The 21369-nt window shown below is 36.0% G+C and overlaps 1 protein-coding gene across 1 annotated transcript in view; it reads left to right on the top strand.

Moving 5' to 3' along the window:
• LOC109064184 (receptor tyrosine-protein kinase erbB-4-like) overlaps positions 1 to 21369 on the top strand; it is a 187273-nt gene that overhangs the window by 131507 nt on the left and 34397 nt on the right. The window contains exons 5-15 of the mRNA XM_042741326.1: positions 65 to 130; positions 2363 to 2481; positions 2675 to 2816; positions 3044 to 3157; positions 3262 to 3388; positions 4055 to 4128; positions 4713 to 4803; positions 5008 to 5207; positions 8396 to 8528; positions 19974 to 20067; positions 20812 to 20966. Coding sequence (XP_042597260.1) covers positions 65 to 130; positions 2363 to 2481; positions 2675 to 2816; positions 3044 to 3157; positions 3262 to 3388; positions 4055 to 4128; positions 4713 to 4803; positions 5008 to 5207; positions 8396 to 8528; positions 19974 to 20067; positions 20812 to 20966 — 1315 coding nt within the window. The remainder of the gene's footprint in view (positions 1 to 64; positions 131 to 2362; positions 2482 to 2674; positions 2817 to 3043; positions 3158 to 3261; positions 3389 to 4054; positions 4129 to 4712; positions 4804 to 5007; positions 5208 to 8395; positions 8529 to 19973; positions 20068 to 20811; positions 20967 to 21369) is intronic.

The following is a 21369-nucleotide window of genomic DNA, read 5'->3' as shown; positions in this document are numbered from 1 at the left end:
ATGGCACATTGAAGTATGTTGTTGTTTAGGATTAAAGTTAAGATGTAAAGATGTTATTCCACAGGCAGAAGGTGTCATCGCTCCTGTAACGGCCGCTGTTGGGGCCCCCAGGAGAATCAGTGCCAAAGCTGTGAGTATTTAACACATTCTTTTTCATTTAACTTGCACAACAACACAAACATACAGACAAATTGCATTATATTAAGGCTTTCAGTGTGATGTTACCTTTGTTCCTTTTTCAGTATTATAATATTACTGATTTCATAGTAGCATGTCAACTTATGCTGTCATAAATTACTGACATTATAATGCATTCCAATTAAACAAATAATTAAAACTAATAATTCAGTTATTTATTATTTTAATTCTGTGTGTCATTGTGGCAGTTTTCTTCTGGTGATTAAAGGATAATACAAGACTTCTTCACCTTACAAATAGTTGTCAAAAGCAAAACATGCTTTTAAATGCACATATTTTGTGAGAAAGTGTGACATGCTAGAACAAAACAGGCACTATTTTTGGAATCACACCAAAATTAAGAAACAATTATTGGATTTCATTAGCAAATATGATGCTGATGAAGGGAGGTCTGATGAACATAATCAGGTTAGATGCCATATGAATTTTAACACTGATGACTTACAGTCTTTAAAATAGCATGCACTGAAAACAAGTCCTACATGGAATAATTTTCACCAACTCACAATTTTTACAATTATTTTATGGAGTTTTTATCTACTAAAAGTTTTATCAGAAAGAGGTTTCTTTAGCTGAACAATAGGTATTAGTGATGCAAAGTCCGATTCATTTCTATGAACCGGTTCTTTTCGGACAGAACGACTCATTGAACCGGTTCAAAAAGCCGACTGATTGGTTCCTGATGTCATCAAGCAATAACATCTCTTCACATTTCTTTTCTAACAACTCAGTGCAATGTTGTATCAATGAAAAATTAAAATAAGTCATTTGTGTCAACACATATTGAAACATTAAAAAAAAAAAGTTATTTGTGTAAAAGCATATTGCTGATTATTACCATATAATTCACTTAAGTTAATTGTGTTTGTGGTCACAGTTTCATTCGCGGATCCTTTATGTCAGATACTGACTGACCAATATTGACTAGCCTACAGCTTGGATAAGATTCCTAGAAGTTTCACACCTACAGCACACATTACAGATATTGATGCACAAACACAAATATGTAAATATGTGTCTTATATACCTCCTTGAATTCACTTAAGCAATTTTAAATATAATATGCATGCACAATAAACTATTGTAAAATTTATTTACATCACTTGGTTTTAATAAAATGTAAATTAATAACATATTTCAAGTACGCGCCTCAGGCTTGCACAGTATCGTCAACTCACTCATCAGAATCTTCGGTAATCCTCGACTCACTTTGCCACAGCTCCTTTGTTTCTTGTTGAGCCCTCGGTAATCCTCTGCAAACTTCGCCAGTTGGTTGAACCAGCTCAATCGGTTCTTTTTGAGTTGGACATGCTACTTCGACTGTGCATCCTGCGTATTCAACCCGGAACTTAAGTTCAGTTCGGTTCGATTTGTGAACTGGCTCGACTGGTTACTTCCTGAGAACCGGCTCAAAAGAATGACTCGTTCAAGAACAGAACATCACTAATCGGTATGTTGTTAAACAACAGTAGGCCTACAATCTATTGATCTCACTGTAATTCTATCTCTCACAGCCTCATTTTCAAATTGAAAGAAAGAAAGAAAGAAAGAAAGAAAGAAAGAAAGAAAGAAAGAAAGAAAGAAAGAAAGAAAGAAAGAAAGAAAGAAAGAAAGATTTAAAAAGGCTAAAACTAAGCCTAAGTTGGGAATTTTTTTTTTTTTTCACTTCTTCATGTAACTTTATAATTAAACTTCAAAATAACTTGAATTTGTTGTAGAAAAAAAAAAGAAATATTACTGTATATCAACTTTTGAGGCATGAAAAAAAAATTCAGAGTTTCAGGTGTAGAAACTAAATATGTTCTGTCTGTAATGTATAAACATTCTAAAACACCAAGAGTGAAAGCTCTTGGGAACTCAGTGATCTTGTGGTACAGCCTGTGGTGATGCACTCGTGAGTGGGTTGCAGAGACAAAGGGAAGGCCGGCAGGGGATGGCAGGTTCAGTTTTCACTGTATAATTAGGCATAATTAAAGAGAATTAAAGATAAGCTTCATAGAGTGTCACCACTAATGGGGGTGGGGGTGGGGGGTTGCACAGTCTGACAAATAGATTTAGTGTTTTTGCTTTGTCCTGGTGACTTTTGACATATTTACAGAAAAGTACAGTCATAAGAAAGTCCACAAATGTGGAGAGAGCTTCACTTTTGTCTTTGCGGTTACAGTGACAAAGACGGTGTGTGCAGAGCAGTGTGATGGACGCTGTTTTGGTCCGTACGTCAGTAACTGCTGCCACCGTGAATGTGCAGGAGGCTGTTTCGGACCCAAAGACACAGACTGCTTCGTATGTCAGCTCTTCCTGTATGGTTTTAAAGTGTAATAAATGTAATGACAAATGCCTGCTCACTTTGTTTTTACATTAATTTCATAGTGATGTTGTACTGTAATATGTTACACACTGAAAGCTCTGCAGAGGTGTCTCTTCTTTATAGGCATGTATTATCGATCAACCACATACTTACATTTTTTATTCTCAGGCTTGTACCAACTTTAATGACAGCGGGGCCTGTGTGACACAGTGTCCTCAGCCATTTGTGTACAATCCAACAACCTTCCAGCTCGAACACAATCCCAATGCCAAATACACCTATGGAGCTTTCTGTGTCAAGAAATGTCCACGTAAGTTACACTGGTTAGTTTTGCTTTGATTAAATCTACAAAATAAATAAATAAAGACGCAAAGAACATCATCATAATGATTTGTCATTTAAAGGTATGATATTTGTAAACATATTTATCCATTTTGAGGGTGACTAAATGATGGCAGATTTTTTTTGGTGTTAATTGTCCTTTTATCATTTAAAAAAGCATTTTTCACAAGTACGCTCTGTCATTCTTTGACATAGATAACTTTGTGGTGGATCACAGCTCTTGTGTCAGAGCCTGTCCGAGCAACAAGATGGAGGTGGAGGAAAATCACATCAAGATGTGCGTCCCGTGCACTGACATCTGCCCGAAAAGTAAAGAATATCAAATTTACCATACTTGCCATGCTTCTTTCCAAAACAGCAAATAACCTCTACATTACTATATGTTCATGTTTGTTTTTGTATGTGATGTTCAGTGTGTGACGGTATAGGTACCGGCAGCCTTCAAACAGCTCAAACTGTAGATTCCAGCAACATTGAGATGTTTGTCAATTGCACCAAGATCAACGGCAACCTCATCTTCCTCATCACAGGCATCAAAGGGTGGGTAATGTTTAAGTCTTTTAGTCTGACAGTGTTGGATATTCCCAGATGACATTTGTGTTTCTCTTTGAACAGCAATGTGCCCTCAAAAGCTGATATAAGTGCATGTCAGCTTCCCCCCAGCATGCCATCAAGCACTGCAGCAAGGTGTTTTTGATGTACATAAAGTTTAGGAAAAATTCTGTAATCATACAGTCTACGACCTTGATGAAAAGTCAGTTTAAATCCTAATGAGATCGACCTTGTTCCCAGCACATTATTACTTTATCAAAACCTGTTTATTGAGCAAAATATCCTCAGGAACAGGGGTTTTCGGGGTTATATGTCCTTGGATAACTTTTTTTTCTGTATTTAAAACAATATTTGCCTGGTGATATTTGTCTTTCTTATATAACAGTGCTCATAAAAATGCATGTTTTTAATGATTCTATTAAAAAATATTTTATTAAAATATTTCATTATTAATAATGATCCTTTTTGAGTTTCTGTTTAAGTAAACAAAATGAAATAGTATGACTGAATCAACCTGACTATAAAAGTTTATGCAACCAAAATCATTTTTAAGGGTATAAGATGAAGAAGAAAAAGTTCAGTTTTAATGTGCATGGTGTAATTTGTATACAAATGCACTCTTACACTCATTAATTGTTTTGCTTTGTTAAACAGAGACATGTATCATGGTATCGGTGCTTTGGATCCTGAGCAATTAAATGTGTTCCGGAACGTCAGAGAGATCACAGGTAGAGAGAGAGCTGTCATTAATCTTTAGATATTTGGTAAAGCTATGTGCAAATAAAAAACACATGTGATGTCAAGCTTACAGTTTGCATTTCTGTCACTGCTACAGTATTCATGGATCCTTATTTTTACACCTAATGGGATTTGTTATAGTATTTATTTGTTGAGTGTAATAGGTTAGAAAAAACTGAACAGTTAGCCATATTATTAAAGGCTTTTTTTAATTAAAATCTGGTGTGTGCCTCAGTCAGATTTTATATTACAGTTATTGGAGTGAAACGTAATGAAACTCTACACAATAAGAAAGACCTATGACTGTTGTCGTGAGTGCAGTTCCCATGCCAACCATATAAACGCACCTCCGATTCTGATGCACAAAGATATTAATCAAAAGAACATGTGCAGCCATGGAAATCACCCCTAATACTGAAACATTGTGGTGGGATATTATATTTCTACATTTCTTTATTACTTTTGCAAGTTGTAGGCTACTTTTGCTTTATCTTTCCTTTGTTTTTTACTGTCACATCAAGACATTAACTGTTAAATAATATTTTTGTTGCTTGTTTGGTAATTCCATCCAAAGGTTACTTGAACATCCAGTCTTGGCCAGAGAACATGACTGACCTTGGTGTCTTTTCCAACCTTGTCACCATAGGAGGAAGAACACTTTATAGGTAAGATCACTTATTTCATGGCCAACGTCAGTGGAATTGACTTTTAATAGATTTGATTTAAACTGCAAAATCACATTGGATAGAAGTAAAGCTGTCTGCTGCATGACTGTCAAATAAACAATCCAATGATATGAAAGAGCAATAGGTTTGGAAATTTTTATTGACTTCCTAATCATCCTCATTTCCACGTGTCTGTTTTCTCAGTGGTATTTCTCTGCTGATCCTAAAGCAGCGCTGGATCTCTGCTCTGAAGTTCCAGTCTTTGAGAGAGATCAGCGCCGGTAACGTCTACATGACCAACAACAGCCAGCTCTGCTTCTACAACACAGTGAACTGGACCAGTCTGTTCCACACCAGCACCCAGAGAGCTCTGATCAAGAACAACAGGGACCCCAGAGAGTGTAGTGAGTGTGCTAGCAATACTATCAAGCAAAAGAGATGGGTTTAGTGCTCCCTTTAACTAAAACAGGTACATCCCCTTTTAATAAACGTATACCTAGTGACAATTTAAAACTGTCAAATGTGTCACTATTTTAAGGTAAGACATTACAAGTCAATAAGGAAAAAAAGTTAAAGGGGTCATATGATGCTGCTAAAAAGAACATTATTTTGTGTACTTGGTGTAATGCAATGTGTTTATGCGGTTTAAGGTTTTTTTCCATATAATGTACATTATTGTTTCTCCTCTATGCCCCGCCTTCTGAAATGCGTCGATTTTTACAAAGTTTATCGGTCTGAAAAGCAAGGTGTGCTCTGATTGGCCAGCTATTCAGTGCGTTGTGATTGACCGAATGCATCAAGCGTGTGACGGAAATGTTACACCCCTTAACATACTATGCCATCTCCCAGGCCAGCAGCACGTGACTCAGTCCAGCTGCTCTGCTCGTGCACATCCCATCATTGATTTCTTTTAACAGTTCAATCAATGTACTGTTAGGAGTAACTGAATAACTCGGGATATTGGTTTATTTTGCATCAGAGAGAGTGTAAGGCACGTTTATAAACTGAATAACTTAAGTTATTTGTGGATAAGTGCGTACTGGAGACGCAAACCGTTTCAAACGATTCAGATAGATTTGGTGAACTGGTTCAACCGGTTCACTAAGAAGATTCGGTTAAATAGAAAGATTTGTTCACGATCCGGACATCACTAGATGAGACAAAAAAAAACCATTACAAACAAGGCATTTGTTGCATCCAGTGGGGAAATAATTACAGATTATAATTACTTATATTGTCTTTTTACACGTTGCGTATCACACTGCATAAACATAAAACCATGTCTGCATTTGTGATCTGAGAAAAAACAAACAACAAGCCTACTCTACTGCTCAAAACTCACGTTTGAATCATCATTGGCAAATTATTTAAATATAAAAACGTACCTACAGGCTGTGAGTCAGACGCGCCAGACTGTCCTTGCAAAGTTTGAACTGCCCAAACATCATATAGAAACGGCCATTGTGCCACAGACACATTGCAGGCTACTGGTTCAGGAAACAGTCCTCATCCTCCATAAAATGTGCAGCACACATCAAAATATTTGCGTTGGATTGTTCTGGAACAGTGTTGAAATATAACTTAACCACTGATTTTTGCATGAACATTTGGGCGGGGTTATGCAAATCTTCCCACATAGTGACGTAGAGATGTGGGGGCGTGTTAGAACAAGCCTTTTTTAGGGGGGTGGGGTGGTTGACCCTTAACTTTTATAAAGAATATCTCTTTGGATTTGAGACTTTAGTCTTTGCAACTTTACAGACCTTCTTTATGCACCAAGAGCTTGTAACAATTATTTTTTTTTTTTACTCCATAAATCAATAAATACTGTCAACATCCAGAAAGCCAGGTATGTGTGTGTGTGTGTGTGTGTGTGTGTGTGTGTGTGTGTGTGTGTGTGTGTGTGTAGGGGTAACTGTGCATAATTGTCATGACAATAATGTAAATTCTAAATGTTCCTAAAAGCAGGCTTATTTTCCCTAATTGGGCCTTTATAATTATTTAACGTAATCCCCCCCCCCCATTATTCTTTTTTAATCTATTAAATGTGAGGCTACATGAGGATTTGTGACATTTGCACAGTTATTTGCTAAATGATCTATAAAACTGTCAACCCAGTTAACATCATAGAGAACTTGTGTATTAATAAGGGACTAGTCTATTAGGTCTGCCAGTTCTTGAATTTCAATACACTTCCCCTTTGGGACACATATAGGACATGAAGGCAAGCATTTTACAGGCCAATATCTTATGTATGAAAAGAATTCCCTGAACTAATGAAATTGAGCATAGACGTATCGTAATGGAGATGTTGACAGTTGCAGAACACTTCCCACAGTGTTGCACTGCCAAGCTGTGCTTGATGTAATTAGTCTGATAATAAGTCTGTGGTGTGTGGAATCAATGGCGCTGTTATCTTGCTCATTCATTGGTCTCTTTTCTACACTATACCAATCACAGCAGACTGAAATACCTGGGGTCTCATTTATAAAACTCTCCGTAGATTTCATCCTAAAAGAGTACGTAGACACAAGAGCTAGATTTTGCGTACGGACAAATGTTTTCAGATTTATAAAACCTTGCGTATGCCAGAACCTGCGCAAAAATCCCTTTATAAATCCCAGTCAGGGGAAGATTGTGCGTACGTGCATCTCCACCTCGTCTCCTCCCCGAAATAACCATATATTGAGCTTACTTGTCACTGACAAAGTATTTTTAAAAAGGAAACGTGCAAATCTTACCGTTTTCTCCTAGTTACATTCTTCAAATATAGTGTTTTTTTTTTATTATGTTGTTGAGATGCATTCGCACGTAAAATTATTTAGCCTATTGTTAATAAAAATTATGTAAATGTTTTTTTTTTTTTTTTTTTATGTAATTTCAGTGTTTATCTCCATTAATGCGAGTGGAGTATTTAATGTAAACGTGTTTATCTACATGAAAACAGAGTTGCTGTTTACTTGATTACTTTTCTCACTCCAGGAAAAAGAATGAGTACGCATGGTCTAGAATGTTTGTATGGTGCGCTCATATTTACAGCAAGTTTATTTTTTATAAATCTCGATATGTGCATGGAAAATTGGGTACGCATGTTTCTATGCCCATTTTGTGGATATGCAACGTTTATAAATGAGACCCCTGGACTGTCCAACAGCCCTGACATCCACTGCTTTACATTTACTGTTGATGGTCCCAGCTGATTATATGAAGGACTTTCATTCAGTCAATACAGAGTTTTTATTTGGGACTCGTATATTCAGTAGTAATATTTGTATATGAATATTTGATTATGCTTGAATTAATTTACAAAGCAAAATCTTTCCTCAGCAATATCTGTTTAAAAACATAATGGTTTTAATGAGTGCAGTTTCTTTTCTTATGCTGACATATTAAAACATTATTTTAGGGAGGAACATATTGATGTTTAGCCGTACACTAGCATATGGATGACCTCAAAGTCAGTAGAGAAGGTTTAAAAGCCATAAAACTTTAGTTTGAATGTCATGGGCCCTTTAAAATTATTTAATGTGTAACTTGTTCCCATATAATGCCCATTTATGAATGTAAAAAATTCTGTGAATCTCTTCCGCAGCTCAGCAAAGGATGGTTTGTGATCCGCTGTGTTCAGTGGCAGGATGCTGGGGTCCCGGTCCAGATCAGTGTCTCTCTTGTAAATACTTCAGCCGGGGAAGGACATGTGTGAAAGCCTGTAACCTTTATGATGGGTGAGTACAAGACAGTTTGCACCCAGACTTCAGATAAGAAAAGAGCAAGAAAAACATGATCTGCCATATCTAGATTCAGGCTGAAAAGTGGTACTTGTTCTTAACTTAACTGTATATATATATATATATTTATAATGTATGTATGTATGTATGTGTGTGTATATATATATATATATATATATATATACAGGTCCTTCTCAAAAAATTAGCATATTGTGAAAAAGTTCATTATTTTCCATAATGTAATGATAAAAATTTAACTTTCATATATTTTAGATTCATTGCACACCAACTGAAATATTTCAGGTCTTTTAGTGTTTTAATACTGATGATTTTGGCATACAGCTCATGAAAACCCAAAATTCCTATCTCAAAAAATTAGCATATCATGAAAAGGTTCTCTAAACGAGCTATTAACCTAATCATCTGAATCAACTAATGAACTCTAAACACCTGCAAAAGATTCCTGAGGCTTTTAAAAACTCCCAGCCTGGTTCATTACTCAAAACTGCAATCATGGGTAAGAGGTTAACCCAGAAGGCCATCATTGACACCCTCAAGCGAGAGGGTAAGACACTGAAAGAAATTTTTGAACGAATAGGCTGTTCCCAGAGTGCTGTATCAAGGCACCTCAGTGGGAAGTCTGTGGGAAGGAAAAAGTGTGGCAAAAAAACGCTGCACAACGAGAAGAGGTGACCGGACCCTGAGGAAGATTGTGGAGAAGGACCGATTCCAGACCTTGGGGGACCTGCGGAAGCAGTGGACTGAGTCTGGAGTAGAAACATCCAGAGCCACCGTGCACAGGCGTGTGCTTTTGAACCAGAAAACAGCGGCAGAAGCGCCTGACCTGGGCTACAGAGAAGCAGCACTGGACTGTTGCTCAGTGGTCCAAAGTACTTTTTTCGGATGAAAGCAAATTTTGCATGTCATTCGGAAATCAAGGTGCCAGAGTCTGGAGGAAGACTGGGGAGAAGGAAATGCCAAAATGCCTGAAGTCCAGTGTCAAGTACCCACAGTCAGTGATGGTCTGGGGTGCCATGTCAGCTGCTGGTGTTGGTCCACTGTGTTTTATCAAGGGCAGGGTCAATGCAGCTAGCTATCAGGAGATTTTGGAGCACTTCATGCTTCCATCTGCTGAAAAGCTTTATGGAGATGAAGATTTCGTTTTTCAGCACGACCTGGCACCTGCTCACAGTGCCAAAACCACTGGTAAATGGTTTACTGACCATGGTATTACTGTGCTCAATTGGCCTGCCAACTCTCCTGACCTGAACCCCATAGAGAATCTGTGGGATATTGTGAAGAGAAAGTTGAGAGACGCAAGACCCAACACTCTGGATGAGCTTAAGGCCGCTATCGAAGCATCCTGGGCCTCCATAACACCTCAGCAGTGCCACAGGCTGATTGCCTCCATGCCACGCCGCATTGAAGCAGTCATTTCTGCAAAAGGATTCCCCGACCAAGTATTGAGTGCATAACTGAACATAATTATTTGAAGGTTGACTTTTTTTGTATTAAAAACACTTTTTCTTTTATTGGTCGGATGAAATATGCTAATTTTTTGAGATAGGAATTTTGGGTTTTCATGAGCTGTATGCCAAAATCATCAGTATTAAAACAATAAAAGACCTGAAATATTTCAGTTGGTGTGCAATGAATCTAAAATATATGAAAGTTTAATTTTTATCATTACATTATGGAAAATAATGAACTTTTTCACAATATGCTAATTTTTTGAGAAGGACCTGTATATATATATATATATATATATATATATATCTATATATATATATATATATATATTATATATATATATATATATATATATATATATATATATATGTATGTATGTATGTGACCCTGGAGCACAAAACCAGTCTTAAGTCACTGATGTATAATTGTAGCAGTAGCCAAAAATACATTGTATGGGTCAAAATGATAGATTTTTCTTTTATGCCAAAAATCATTAAGATATTAAGTAAAGATCATGTTCCATGAAGATTTTTTTAAATTTCCTACCATACATATATAAAACTTTTGATTAGTAATATGCATTGCTAAGGACTTCATTTGGACAACTTTAAAGGAGATTTTCTCAATATTTAGATTTTTTTGCACCCTCAGATTCAAGATTTTCAAATAGTTGTATCTATTGTCCTATCATAAAAAAACATACATCAATGGAAAGCTTATTTAAATAAAGGGTTAGTTCACCGAAAAATGAAAATGATGTCATTAATGACTCACCCTCATGTCGTTCCAAACCCGTAAGACCTCCGTTCATCTTCAGAACACAGTTTAAGATATTTTAGATTTAGTCTGAAAGCTTTCTGACCCTCCATTGAAAATGTATGTACAGTATTCTGTCCATGTCCAGAGAGGTAATAAAAACATCATCAAAGTAGTCCATGTGACATCAGAGGGTCCGTTAGAATTTGTTGAAGCATCAAAAATACATTTTGGTTTTGCGACTGCTGTGACAGTTGACGTACGACGCTGCTGACGTGTTATCTTTGTTATTGGGCGCACCAGAAAACACGACAGCAGCGTCATACATCAGCAAGGTCGTGAACACGCTCACAACAAACCCAGAAGAGAAGACAATGCTGATTAAAGTCGTCATTTTTGTTATTTTTGGACCAAAATGTTTTTTCGATGCTTCAGCAAATTCTAACTGACCCTCTGATGTCACATGGACCACTTTGATGATGTTTTTATTACCTCTCTGGACATGGACAGTATACCGTACATACATTTCAATGGAGGGACAGAAAGCTCTCGGACTAAATCTAAAATATCTTAAACTGTGTTCCGAAGATGAATGGAGGTCTTACGGGTTTGGAATGACATGAGGGTGAGTCATTAATGATATAGTTGTAATTTTTCGGTGAACTAACCCTTTAAGTTTAAATAAAAGCTTAAAGGATTAGTTCACTTTCAAATTAAAATTTCCTGATAATTTACTCACCCCCATGTCATCCAAGATGTTTATGTATTTCTTTCTTCAGTCGAAAATAAATTAAGGTTTTTGATAAAAACATTCCAGCATGTAGTAGACGTCATGGACTTAAAACAGTTGAAGGTCAAAATGACAATTATGAATGATACCAGACGATGAATAAGGGTCTTATCTAGTGAAACGATTGGTCATTTAAAAAAATAAAATAAGTGTATATGCTTTATAAACACTTTTCTCTCACTTCTGCCGACTGTCAAAACTGGAAGCCGTTCCGGTGGATGATGTAGCACGTCGGCCTTGTGAGATTAGTGACGAGCGCAAAGAGAGAACAAAACAAAACGCCATTCACAAATTAGAAGCACAAAATGAGGTTTCATTGAGGAAAATGTCAGATGATTTCAATATAAGCCAAGAGGAGACTGGTTTTCCTTGTCATTTTGACCTTCAACCATTTGGAGTCCATTGAAATACATTATATGGAAAAAAAAATCCTGGAATGTTTTCATAAAAAATGTATTTCTTTTCAAATGAAGAAAGAAATACATAAACATCTTGGATGACATGGCTTGAGTAAATATCAGGAAATTTTAAGTTGAAAGTGAACTAATCCTTCAAATTAAAGCTTATTTATATTTAAATGATGCATAAATCTCAATTTTGAAAAACTGACACTTAAGACACATATACAATATATATAAACAGGAACAAAACGTTTTAAAATGTGACTTTTTATCATTTAATGATACATTATTTATAGGGCTGTCAAATGATTAATCACGATTAATCACATCCAAAATAAAAGTTTTGTTTACATAATATATGTATGTGTACAGGGGTATATTTATTATGTATATATAAATACACACACATAAATTATATATTTAGAAAATATTTTCATGTATATACATTTATATATATTTATATTCTTATATTTTATATTATATATAAATATATTTAATATATAAACATAACATATTCTTCTTAAAATATATACATGCATGTGTGTGTATTTATATATACATAATAAATATACACAGTATACACACATATATTATGTAAACAAAACTTTTATTTTGGATGTGATTAATCGTGATTAATCATTTGACAGCCCTAATTATTTATTAATCTATATATTTTAGGGGTGTAATTGTACACGTATTCATACTGAAAATTTTCGGTACGGGTCTTTCAGTTCGGTACGCATCTGTACCAAACAAATACAGTGTTGGTTTAACCACTGCATGAGCAGAACTTCATTGGAAACTTCCAGTTTTATGCATTGTTACTTTTGATAAGAAACAAAGTCTCATCTTTTAAATTATCCCCATTTTATTCAGGAAATTCAAACAATAAATGCCGTTTTGATGCTCTTTGATGTCCCAACGACAGATCACTGTATAAACTCCTCGGTTTAAATGGCAGCGTGATCATCCCTTCCTCTTTACTACTAGACTTAATGCAAAATAAACATGGAAAGCAGACAAGAGAACAGAAGAGCCAGGAGTGGCTCACATATCTTAGCCATAGAATTTGACGAATGTGAGGGGCATGGAACATCCTGCTGTGTTGCAGATGACCTGCATAGACACACCTGCTAAGAAGGCCTTGGAGGCCGCCATAACTTGGGTCAAGTGAGCCTTGACTCCCATTGGCGAGGGGAGTTTAGAGGACTCGTAGGCAATAGTAATGGCATCAACTATCCACCGACTGAGGGTCTGCTTAGTAGTAGGGAGGCTTAGGGGGACCATACTGTAGCAAACAAGCAGTTTGTCTGCCCTTCTCCATAGGGCAGCTCTGTGGATGTATGTGTCCACTGCTTGCACTGGACACATGCAATTATGCTTCTGCTGGTCTGGCTCCCTGTAGGGAGGAGGACAAAAGGCCTGTAGCATGATAGGCTGTGGTGTACCTTAGAGACATACCCCGCTGTAGGGTAGAGAAACACTTTGGCCATGCCAGGCACAAAGTCTAGATAAGAAGGGGCCACTGAGGGGGCCTGAAGATCCCCAACTCTTTTTAGAGAGGTTATAGCCAGAAGAATGGCAGTCTTAATTGTCAGATAGTGATCAGAAGTTCAATAGCCTCGAAAGGAGACTTACAAAGAGCTTCTAGCACCACAGCCAGGTCCCACGTGGGGATGCGAGATTATACTGGGGGCCTCAGCCTCAGCGCACCAAGGAGGAAACGTGTGACTAGGGGGTGTCTGCCCACCGACTGACCACCGAAAGGAGCGTGGTAGTCCGCAATGGCCGACACGTAGATCTTCAAGGTGAAGTGGGTCAACCCTGCAGAGAGACGGGCCTGCAGGAACTCCAGCACTGTACCAACTGGGCAGTTAACTGGGTCGCGCTGGTGATCTCCGCACCAAGAAGTGAAAAGTTTCCACTTCAAGGCATACAGTTTCCTCGTAGAAGGAGCTCTGGATTGGAGGTTGGTCTCAACAACCTCAGTTGAGAGACCGGAAGCTACAAGTTGTGCCCCCTCAGAGGCCACACCCATAACTTCCACAACTCCGTCAGCTTACAAGTCAACACCATCAGACATAAAACCTGGTGGAATTGACATCTGACAGATGTTTTTTACTCTGACTCTAACTATTTACAGAAACTATTACACTGGGATGAGGGAACTGACATGTTAACGCTGTGACCGAAGAGACCACAATATTGTTTGTATAAAATATAAAAAAATACAACTTCCAGGACTTTGTGTCTGACTGTAAGATTCACAGTGAGCAGGAAATAGGAAAGGGTTCCTCTGAGATAAAGTTGCTGCTGACATTACCTGATTTATTCAGAAATATAAAAAATCCTTATGGGCTTGGACTCAAAGTGAGGACTCAACTTTGTTGGATATTTCTCATGGGAAATATAAATCAAAATGTATATTTTTGAAATTATTGCATTTTTGAACACTTTGTTTGGCAGTTTAACATTGTGACCTCATGCTGAGGACAGGTTAAATTACATGTATTTCCAAGTGCAGAGAATGTATTTAAAATAATAATAATTAAATAATACAAAATAAAAGCAATGAATGCAGATTTCCCTTTAGATGTTACTTTTTAGGTACTTTTATTTTGATGAATTTTTTATTTTTAAAATAAAAAGGGCCTTTGTGTGTAGGAAATGTTTTGTCCCTTATCTCAAGAATAAGTGTGTGTGTGTGTGTGTGTGTGTGTGTGTGTGTGTGTGTGTGTGTGTGTGTGTGTGTGTGTGTGTGTGTGTGTGTGTGTGTGTGTTTAAATATGCAAATTAAGTAATATTGATTTAAATATGCATGCATGCATCAACTTCCCTAAACAGAAATCTGAACATTGGATGAAGCCAGGTTCAAAATTCTTGTTTCATTTTGTTGACATGAATGAATGAATAACTGTTATTTTTGTAAACAAATTCATAAAATACACATATTTCACTAATAACATCAAATTTAAGAAATTAAGTGTAAGCCTCTGGACCAGTATATCTTTATGACCATAAAAAAAAAAAAAAAAAAAAAAATGCACAGATTAATTCTTAGAATGTTTCATGAAAAAAAGACCCATTGTGTGGGTGGCGTTTGAAACACCACAAGTTCTGATACTAGACTATTGAGTACAGCCATTGTTACAGCAGTATTTTATTTATTTATTTATTTTTTTTTGTTTATAAAAACTATCTATCATTTAGATTGCCATTCACCCTCAGCCACTTTGTAAACACAATTGTGTACAAACTTCTGCCTTGGGGATGTGTGAACAAAGATTAAGAGAATCACAGAGAGGCATGGATTTCATCTAAAAGTTGTTAGTCTGAACGCAGAAGGCAGCAGCACCATGTCTGGCCAGTGATACTGCACAGGCCAAAATCCAGCTAATTATTCCTCGGCCTGTCCCGAGCGTGCTCAAAACGCACAGCCATCTGTGAATGACAAAGAGCAAACACTCATCTGACAACAAATTTGCATTCTGGTCCACTGGGAAAATCATAAAAGAACTCTTTGGTTGGCACTGCTTTTCTGGTGTAGTCATTAAACAATGACAACTCTGACCAACATCTGAATAGGATTCCCCATGGCAGAAAAAAATGTAATTTAGTTCCTAACAATAATCAGCTGTGGGGGAGTGTCATATTTTAGTGGATGAACGGGGGTCTCATTACACTCAATTAACTGTGCTTTAAATCAGTCTATGAATGGGGATGTGCCAAACATTTCCAGTCACTCAACCAAGAGTTCAGACCTGAGAACAGTGTGATGTGTTTTTCCTGGAGGAATTTGGGTTTCTGGTTCTGATTTCTTAGATATTAAAGATATTAGATATTAAGTGAAAATAAATAAAATAATTATTTAGTGAATCAATTTAAATTATGTTTGGTTAATAAAATTACATTAAATATCATTACATTAAATATTCTGTTGTTAGTTGTAGTTATGTAGGTAGGACAGTAGATGAGTAGATAAAGTAGATAATTCTGATTATTTAGGGAATCAAATTAAATGTTTCCTACATTTATAAAATAAAATAAAATAAAATAAATAGTTTAAATAGTTGTATAGTATACAGTCGAGGCCAAAAATATTGGCCCCCTTGGTAAATATGACCAAAAAAGGATGTGAAAATAATCTGCATTGTTAATTCTTTTGGTCTTTTATTTAAAAAAAAATGGAAAAAAAAAAACATTAATAAAATAATAATAACACCAAAACTAGGGGAAATAACACAATCAAATTAATCCTTTTCTTAAATACTCGTTGGTCACAATTATTGCCCCCCCTATAAATTCTTATGAGTAAAATATTTTTGAAGTATATTCCCATTCATATTCACAATTTTGAGCACTCCAGCATGATTATAAACATGAAATCATCCAGCTCTGGCTTCCTGTTTCACAGAAATATAAAGAAGAGGGAAAACAAAGCCCAAATTCCCTAAATCATCCATCACAATTCGAAAAACCAAAGAATATATTTCTGATATGCAGCAAAAGATAATTGAGCTCCACAAATTGGTGAAGTGGCTTTAAAAAAAGAGCTAGAGCAGTGAAAATTCCCATTTCCACCATCAGGGCAATAATTAAGAATATCCAACCAACAGAAAATATTACAAAACTGCCTGGAAGAGGACGTGTGTCTATATCGTCTTAATGTGTGGTGAGAAGGAGAGTTTGAGTAGCTAAAGACTCTCCAAGGGTCACAGCTGGAGAATTGCAGAAAATAGAGTCTCTGGTTCAGAAAACCTTTAAAAAAAATTGTCAAACAGAACCTACATCAACACATGTTGTTTGGGAGGGTTACAAGAAACATTCTCCTAGCTCATTCAAAAACTAAAGCATATTCAGTTATCAGCCATGACTGGAAGTTTAAAGGGGAATGGCTTCTATGATAAGATGAAACTAAAAAATGAGCTTTTTAGAAGCAAACACTCAAGATGGGTTTGGTGAACACAGAGAAAAAAAGTACCCCATGTGTACAATGAAACATACTGCTGTATTTTTGATGTTGTGGGCCTATATTTCTGCTGGAGGTCCTGGACATCTTGTTTAGATACATGGCATCATGAATTCTAACAAATACCAACAGATAAAAAATCAGTAAGTGACTGACTCTGTTAGAAATCTTATAATGGGCCATGTTTGAATCTTCCAACCGTACAATAACCCAAACACAAACCTCAAAAACAACACAGAAATGGGTCACTGAGCTCAAAACCAAGCTTCTGCTATAGCCATTCAAGTCCTCTGACCTGAACCCTACACAAAATGAGAGGAGTGAACTGAAGAGGAGAAGCACCAACATGGAGCTGGGAATCTAAAGGGTCTGGAGTGATTCTGGGATGAAGGAATGGTCTCTGATCTCTTGTCAGGTGTTCTCTAACCTCATCAGGCATTATAGGAGAAAATTTAGACCTGTTAAGCAAATGGAGGTTTCAAAAATTATTGAATAAAAGGGGGCCATTAATTGTGGACAATGTGTATTAGAGAAAACATTTATTTCATAATGATATTTCCCCCCATTTTAAATTCTTATTATCCAATGAAAGGATACATTTTTGTGATTTTTTTAAATAAAAGACCAAAAGGATTAACAATGCAGATGAATTTTCACAGCCTTTTTTGATCATATTTACTAAGGGGGGCAATATTTTTGGCCTCAACTGTAGGTGGATGGGTAGATAGAAGTAGATACTTCTTATTCTGATTGTTTGCTGTATCAATTTAAACTGTGTTAATTTAATTTAATTTAATTTAATATGTAATTTAATAAAATGAAATAAAATAAAATAAAATAAAATAGTTTTAAGAGGTGTAGGCAGGTAGGTAGATGGATATACAGAAGCCTTAGTACTGTAGTTCTGATTCTGATTATTTGGTGAATCAATTTAAACTATGTTTGGTTAGTTTGGTTAATAAAATAAAATTACATTAAATATACTGTTGATAGTTGTAGGTAGGTAGGTAGGACAGTAGATGAGTAGATAAAGTAGATCATTCTGATTATTTTGGGAATCAGTTTGAATGATGATTCCTAAATTTAAAATAAAATACAATAAAATAAACAATTGAGAGTTAGATATGTAGATTGGCAGATAGTTCTGTTTCATTTCAATTCAATTGAAATTTATTTGTATTGCACTTTTTTTTTTTTTTGAATGCTGCTTTTGACACCGTTGATCATGAGATTTTACTGACTTCAGACCTGGGTTGGTCTATCAGGTCCTGTCTTAGACTGGTTAAGATCCTACTTAAGCAACAGGGAAAACTGTGTTACACTGGGTAACTACACCTCCAGGCGTTTTCTTGTGGTGTTCCTCAAGGCTCGATTTTGGGTCCTCTTTTATTTAACCTACACATGCTTCCTTTAGCTGGAGTAATTAACCAGTACAATATTTCATTTCACCAGTATGCAGATGACACGCAACTCTACCTTTCACTTGCACCAGATGCCCATAATTAAATTTCCACACTACGTGACTGCATAGAGAGCATAAAATGTGGATGTCCCAGAACTTTTTACAGCTAAACAAAGATAAGACATAGATACTTGTTATTCTGTAATGATGTGCCGAGAGGGTCTATTGCTCCACATCTTGCCTCTCTATCTCTAAAAGCCAGTAATCAGGCCAAGAATTATATTTGATAGCGACCTCAGTTTTAAAAAGCATATTAGCATTGTCACAGCATATTATCACCTCAGAAACATCTCCAAAGTATGTGATATTCTCTCCCCTTCTGACAGTGAGAAATTTGTTCATGCATTTGTTATGTCTAGACTTGTCTACTGCAACAGTGTTTTGGCTGGGTTACCAAAGAGCTCTATTAAACACTTACAAAGAGTTCATAATGCAGCTGCACGAATGCCTCCTCACTCTAAAATTAGAAATCACATTACTGCAACACTCACATCCCTTCACTGGCTGCCTTTATCATTCAGAATTTAATTCAAGATCTTCATGGAACTGCCCCTATATCCCTTTCTAATTTGTTAAATAAATATACTCCAGAAAGATCGCTCCGAACAGTAATTTGTTGGCTGTGCCTATAGGCTCAGCTAAAAATTGGGGTGTCATCCTTTAGTTATTTTGGTCCCAAACTATGGAACTCTCTTCCTGACAACCTACGAGTCATCGACTCACTGTGCATTTTTAAAAAGTATCTTAAAACACATTTGTTCACTAGGGACTTTTCTTGACTCGTTTTTTATTGTATTTTATTATTTTATTTCTATTATATTGTAAATTTTCTATACTGTAAAGCACTTTGTAAACACTGTTTTAAAAGGTGCTATATAAATAAAGCTTTACTTACATTAGCACTCACTTTGACTGTACATTTTTCCAGTTTGAAAAACTGTTAGAACTTGTACACTCAAATTACGATGTTTTAAGATATGGGAGGTTTCTTTTATTCCCACTCTGTTATTGACAAGGCACCATCTTTCCCTGTTTTGGTACCAGCTTTCAAAATTTCCCTCTGAAACATAGGCTGATGGAAATGAACAAAGGAAAGGGTATTGATGGCTCTGCTAGGCAGTCCCTCTGCCGTATCTCCTGCAATCTGAGCTGCCATCTGGTTAGATAAAATTTAAAGAGGACTGTTTGTTCTTTCCTCTCAGACCAGTGCCGAGAAAGATTTTTCTAATTAAAATGCCATTATTTTTTCATGGATCTTACTCAGTCGACTGGTGTATTAGCCAAGTTCTTGCCAGTGTGTGAATATAGTGTCTGTGGTTCAGTTGGCCATGGTTCAAGAAGACATGAGTCGGAGACAAAACAAAACCTGCTGTGTGTGTTGTTGCTGAGAGAATACATAACCTTTGAAATTATTTTGATTGATAAAGGAATATTTATAAGACAATTATTTATGCATATAGGACCGTATTCCTTTATTATTTTATTTTACTTATAATTAAATTAAGGAAATATTTATATTATTTTAATGTATAATGTTTAATTAACCCTTTTGTAGTTGTATTTTTCCAGTGACTTATTTGTGTGTATATTTTAGAGATGTTCGAGAGTTTGCCAATGGATCTGTGTGTGTGGTGTGTGACAGCCAGTGTGAAAAGGCAGAAGATAGAACTCTTTCCTGTCATGGCCCTGTAAGTAAACCAAGCAGTGCTATCTAAAGTCAACATCATCAGAATTGATCAAATTGACTTCCTTGGGAAAAAAAAATGTTTGTCTTTGTAATCTTTCATAAAAATTTATTAACTTGCCTTGACTTTTCCCTATCATATTTCACCCTACATTTTTGAGTAAAATACACTCTGAATTCCATTTCATGTTGACGTTTTTTAAAATTCCTTTTAATTTTGCTCCACTATTCAAGCCCCACCCATCTGGGCCATCATTATGATATTTTTTGACATTTTTCAGTAAATTAAGTTAACAGTCCTCTATTTTGTCTGTAAAATTTAAAAATGCAAGTGCAGAAGTTTTAGACTTTAAATGCAGATGAACAAAGCTGTCAGCTTCTTATGATAACCTGCCTGTCAATTTCAATTCCTAAGATGCATAATTAGCAACATCAGAGCTGTCAGAAAATTGTAAGAACTCATTCAACCGTGTGACGCCTGTCTCAAAATGGGCAATTACTTAGATCAAATATGTATGAATTTGTTTATGTTGTTAGCACTGCAATGTGATTTAAGTACAAGTTTAATGAAAGTTGCTCAAACTAATTAGAAAGTGTCAGAAAGTGCCATGTGCATAAAATATTTGGGATAAGCATCAATAAAATATAGTAAGTAGTTATTTTCCTTTATTTATCCATCCTCAAATATGACTCCTAGACATATAACATTTAATAGGTCATTCTCATTTGTTTGGTCTACATGTTTTAGGGTCCAGATCACTGCTTGAAGTGTTTGCATCTCAAAGACGGACCCAACTGTGTAGAGAAATGCCCTGATGGTCTGCAGGGAGCAAACAGCTTCATCTTCAAATATGCTGAGACCAACAACGAGTGCCATCCCTGCCACCCCAACTGCACCCAGGGGTACGTATCTGCTTGCATGTGTGTTTTCCTTTTCCTACAGGCTAGTGCTACTTTACACAGAGAGCCTTTTCTTATGAGGCTTGAGTGATATTTAATCGTTATGGCAACTGCAATAATTGCATTACAAACATCTTACCAAGACTTCTTGCCTTGTTAATAAGGAGCCAGATATAGTGGTAAATACCATTTGACAGTAGTTACAGTTTCAAACATGGCTTATCTAATCATTTGTACACTACTGTTCAAAAGTTTGAAGTCAGTAAGAACTAATCTCTTATGCTCAACCAGGCTGCCTTTATTTGATAAATATATATATATATATATTGCAAAATATTATTACAATTTAAAATATCAGTTTGTCTATATGAATATATTTTAAAAAGTCTCTTTTTTTGTGATGAAA

This window comes from Cyprinus carpio, chromosome A1 (genome assembly GCF_018340385.1).
Source record: "Cyprinus carpio isolate SPL01 chromosome A1, ASM1834038v1, whole genome shotgun sequence".
Classification (NCBI taxonomy): domain Eukaryota; kingdom Metazoa; phylum Chordata; class Actinopteri; order Cypriniformes; family Cyprinidae; genus Cyprinus; species Cyprinus carpio.
The sequence above is the reverse complement of the archived record's forward strand: the minus strand, read 5'-3'. Positions and strand labels throughout refer to the sequence as shown.